The 5,078-nt window shown below is 41.2% G+C and overlaps 1 protein-coding gene across 2 annotated transcripts; it reads right to left on the bottom strand.

Annotated features, from left to right (window-relative positions):
• Positions 1-361: 361 nt before the first annotated feature.
• On the bottom strand, positions 362-3,121 carry LOC147603609 (pentatricopeptide repeat-containing protein At5g16860-like). 2 transcript variants are annotated; one of them, XM_086796466.1, is made up of 2 exons: positions 2,885-3,121; positions 362-2,813 (listed from the first exon to the last, which is right to left on the bottom strand). In XM_086796466.1, the coding sequence occupies exons 1-2, from the start codon at positions 3,014-3,016 to the stop codon at positions 588-590; spliced, it is 2,358 nt and encodes a 785-aa protein (XP_086652592.1). In that variant the 5' UTR covers positions 3,017-3,121; the 3' UTR covers positions 362-587. The 2 variants fall into 2 exon arrangements, with proteins under 2 accessions (XP_086652592.1, XP_086652593.1); XM_086796467.1 differs by having other exon boundaries at positions 362-2,722; positions 2,885-3,093.
• Between the last annotated feature and the right edge of the window lie 1,957 nt (positions 3,122-5,078).

Raw genomic sequence — 5,078 nt, forward strand, 5'->3', positions numbered from 1 at the left:
GATCTAAGTCATTTTATACCCTATAATCTTGATAACTATTACATGGGGAGTCAGGTGTTGACACCTTCCTTTCAGAATCTCCTTGCTCTCATAATCTCTACATGCTAGCATGATTTAGTATTACTCTTTTCATTGATCTTTCTAATCTTGTTTCCTTCTAGAGATCTGAATAGCACCAACCCAATATGATAAGGTCCACCACATTGGGAAAAGACCTTATGATTCTTTAGGACCATAGCTTCTCTCTAATTACACGATAAGATTATGTGTGGACCATTGCATGTATGCTTGATTAATTAAGTTACCTGATTCCTCAAATTTAGCATAATTATCTATTCATTGTCACTCTTACAGCTCTTGCTTTTGGTCAAGAATCTCCTCTTTCTTTACTCACTTGGTTCGCTAAATCAGACCCTCTCTAATCTAGGAAATCTGATCCCATGATTTCATCATGGCATAAGCACTAGATTGATTGTGTTACACCAATATCCAATGTGGTGGCTAGGTGGACGGACACATCGAAGCAGCCCTCTTCTGATTCGAGGGGTCTACATAATTTCTCTTAAATAAATAGAAAAGATACAGAGTTAGACACAAGCACACTTTCCATCTTCAAAAACGTGAAAGCGGTTTGCATCTCTGACCACAATTTTACGCTTCTCTATTTTTGATATAAGCGATGTAGCAACATGGCAGTCACCACAGATCCGCATGTCCTTCACAACATGTATAGTTGCCCCTTGAGGTGTATTGAGGAGGGCACAGGCAATGGCCAACTTCTCGCTATGCCCGCAAAGCACATCCTTCTTTGCATCTTCGGAAATGTTTTGTGACACCCAATGCAAACCTGGAGAATATCCTTCTTGTGACATTTTATGTGCACAATCTTGTAGCTTCGCATAGATACCTTTGCTTTGTGCATGCTTTGTATCCCTAACAAGAAATGAATGCACATTTCCACTCACATCTACCCACCAACTACAGCCTAGCTTCTTCCATGCAGCATTTTTCACTCTCATGGCTTCAATCTTTTCTGCATCCTCTTGCATGCCAGCAGCTGCATAAATATTAGCCATACAGACATAAGCTGCGGCATCATTTTTATCCACTTGTACTGCATGTTCAAAGGCCAATCTCCCAAGCTTCACATTTCCCCATTTTCGACAAGCAGCTAACAAAGCAGACCAAACTGGAAGATAATCAAACGATGGCATCTTCTTAATCACTGCAATAGCCTTGTCAAAGTGCCCTGCACGGCCAAAAAGATCAACCATGCAAGTGTGGTGCTCTAAGTCTGGCGTAATACCATATTTTTTGCTCATATTCGCAAAATACATTTGGCCCTCATCCAGTAGACCTGAGTGACTGCATGCATTAAGCATGCAAATGAAGGTGACCGTGTTTGGAGAGAGGCCCTCGCGTTGCATCCGTTCAAAACAGTTCACTGCTTCCTCGCCCTGCCCCTGTTGGGCATATCCTGCAATAAGTGCATTCCAAGAGACTACGTCCCGAACAGGAAGCTCGTCAAGCACTTGCTGTGCTTTTGCTAGCGCACCGCATTTGGCGTACATGTCCACCAAAGCAGTGCCAAGCACAATATCTTTTCCAAGCAACCCCTGACGGACAATCTCATCATGAATTTGTTTGCCCTTGTCAGCTGCTCCTATGCTGCCACAGGCCTTGAAGATGCAAACGAAGGTGACCGTGTTTGGAGAGAGGCCCTCGCGTTGCATCCGTTCAAAACAGTTCAGTGCTTCCTCGCCCTGCCCCTGTTGGGCATATCCTGCAATTAGTGCAGACCAAGAGACTACGTCCCGAACAGGAAGCTCGTCAAGCACTTGCTGTGCTTTTTCGAGCGCACCACATTTGGCGTACATGTCCACCAAAGCAGTGCCAAGCACAATATTTTTTCCAAGCAACCCCTGACTGACAATCACATCATGAATTTGTTTGCCCTTGCCGGCTGCTCCTATGCTGCCACAGGCCTTGAAGATGCAAGTGAAGGTGACCATGTCTGGAGAGAGGCCCTCATGTTGCATCCGTTCAAAACAGTTCAGTGCTTCCTCGCCCTTCCCCTTTTGGGCATATCCTGCGATTAGTGCATTCCAAGAGACTACGTCCCGAACAGGAAGCTCATCAAGCACTTGCTGTGCTTTTACGAGCACACCGCATTTGGCATACATGTCCACCAAAGCAGTGCCAAGCACAATATCTTTTCCCAGCAACCCCTGACTGACAATCTCATCATGAATTTGTTTGCCCTTATCAGCTGCTCCTATGCTGCCACAGGCCCTCAAGATGCAAGTGAAGGTGACCGCGTTGGGAGAGAGACCCTCACGTTGCATCCGCCCAAAACAGTTCAGTGCTTCCTCACCCTGCCCCTGTTGGGCATATCCTGCGATTAGTGCGTTCCAAGAGACTACGTCCCGAACAAGAATCTCATCAAGCACTTGCTGTGCTTTTTCGAGCGCACCACATTTGGCGTACATACTGACTAAAGTGTTCGCTACATAAGGGCTCTTTTCAAGCAAGCCCCTTTTTAGAATATCAGCATGTACTCTAGTGCCTTTGTACAGATCCTTCTTCTTGGCACAAGCCTTGAGTAAGGCCACAAAATCAGTACCCTCTGCTTGGTGGTTGGCATTGTCATTCATTTCCTTACCCGCAGAGAGCTCTCCATCTTTAACTTCTGTTAACATCTCCAGTCCTCTTCTCCTCAGCTCTTCACGAACCCAAGAGGGATTGCAGCAGCCATCAATCCACAACGATACCTTAGTGAGTTTGTGCTTAAAGTCTGGGGATCTTGGGCTGGTCTGCCAAACAAACGCTCTCTCTCACAAGCAGGAAATCAGCAGAAAGAAGAAACCTGTACGGTGGTGCTTACCTTGGTGTTACGATTGTCCCACCACTGCGAGGGATCCCTAAAGTACTTCTCCCATAAGAGGTCCATGTCATTTCTATCGTCCCGCCATTTTCTACATTGAGCATGATGGTGAAGTGGCCATCGTCCCGCCATCTTCAAGCCTGAGCAGGAGAAGAATGCCCATCACCGAGAAGGAGAAAATTTGATCATTTAACTGGGTGTATGTAAATTTCTATAATCTAACATAATAGGGGCAGATCGAGCTTGCCCTTTCTCCTCATTTTCTACAAAGCCCAAGTTCATGGTTCACTTACCCTTTTGCAAGAATTGCATGTATAATTTCAAGATCTAGATTGTGCCTTGTTCTCTCCATGAGTCACTTGTCTATATCACACAACTCTCTCAAATCTTCCAAAAGACATACACATGTGAGGGCCTCGAATTAGGTGCTATGTACATGGTCATAGGTGCTCCCGAAGAGGCCATGCGGTCCCAAATTTCAGTATGGTTGCAGTTCTCGGCTCTATTTCAACACATGAATCTTCATGGTATGACGTTCAACTACTTTTCTATCATCATGCATGTTATACTGACAAACAACTTCATCATTGTGCTCTGCATAACCTTTCTTGCCTATTGAAAATTCCACACAAATTAGTGGCACAGCTTAGGAATAATATCAAATACTCCTTTTTTGTGACTTTCTTGTTTTGTAACATGCAAGCATGCATATGTTGATTATGGTTTGTTCGTGAAATTCTGTCTTCCAATGATACTCTTATGGAAGAGGCGACATCATGCGAGGTCCATGATGGCGTGATAATACAAAAGAGAATCTACACACATGTAATGCTTACAACAAATTATCGTTTGGCTAACAGAACTACTGGTTTGGTAGTAAAGGTATTACACTTGGTAATTTACCTCGGTTGGGAAGAGCTTTTAATATTTGCTTGATTTATGTTAAGCTCTTTTTTCCCAGTTAATCTTGTTGCATCACGCCTTGCCTTTATGTTATTCAAAGATCTTGCCGAGATTCTTGGTAGATTATTTGTGTCAACTTTCAAGCTATTTGGTTGCTTTTGCATAGAGCTACACATCTTTTTCAAGTGAGGATTTTAAAAATTCTTTTCAAAGTATCTTAACAAGCTTCTATATAGCCATTAGATTTTTACCTTTTTAGTAGGATCTACAAAATCAAGTTCATGTGCATGATATTATTTATTGATACAATCAATCACAATGGCATTAGATCACATTTGCATGATCACACTTGGATGATGGTGTGATGTGGTACTCTTCTATTTTCTCATGTGGTAGATAGTACCAAAGAACTTTAGCAGCATTAGTCACAGTAGTCGTCACTCTAAGATGGTAATCATTTTCACTGGTGATATATTTTGGAGTTCTCATGATATGGTAACTAAGAGATTCAGCACTGCAGTCTCCATATGCATTATCATGGACAATGCAACCCTCCTTGGATAATCTCTAGTTTTTTATTCTTGCACGTAAATAAGGTATAGCACTGCAGTCTCCATATGCATTATCATGGGACAATGCACCCCTCCTTGGATAATCTCTAGTTTTTTATTCTTGCACGTATGCCACGCTATTAGTGATTCAAGAATTATAAATACTCAAGGAGAAATTATAATTTTTAAATTTAAGTACTAAAATTTATCCTAAGGCATCTGAAAAATTTAAATTTGAGAAAAAGACCATCTCAACCTCTACAAGAAGATTTACAATCATTGATAAAATCAATAACTACAAGTGTATCACTCATTGAAGAATAACCTAATTGTTGAGAATATTTCACCAAAATGTTACTGACATTTGAGTCAATAACTCTTGTGGATTCTTGCAAACATTAATAATACTTTTTGTAACATTAATATTTATTTAAGATGTTCTAAGTAAAAATTTAAATTAGTAATTAGTTTTAAAATGAGAAAATTTGTGTCGAGATGAAATTTCACGAGGAACTAGCCCTTTTGCCTCAAACTTTTGTTCTTAATGAGTCTTTTACATGGAGTTAATCTAGTGTTATGGGATATTTAGATTAATTTCATGTGAATAAGAATTTATATCTCCTATCTTGATAAGAATTTGTATGTGAAATGTGCCTTCATGGTATGGGACACTTAGACTTGTTTCACATGCGATTACTTGATTGGGTTTTAAGTACGTGTTTTGTGAAATACAAGATCGC

The sequence above is a fragment of the Cibotium barometz genome, chromosome 63 (genome assembly GCF_041138505.1).
Source record: "Cibotium barometz isolate CiBa-2024 chromosome 63, ASM4113850v1, whole genome shotgun sequence".
Lineage (NCBI taxonomy): Eukaryota > Viridiplantae > Streptophyta > Polypodiopsida > Cyatheales > Cibotiaceae > Cibotium > Cibotium barometz.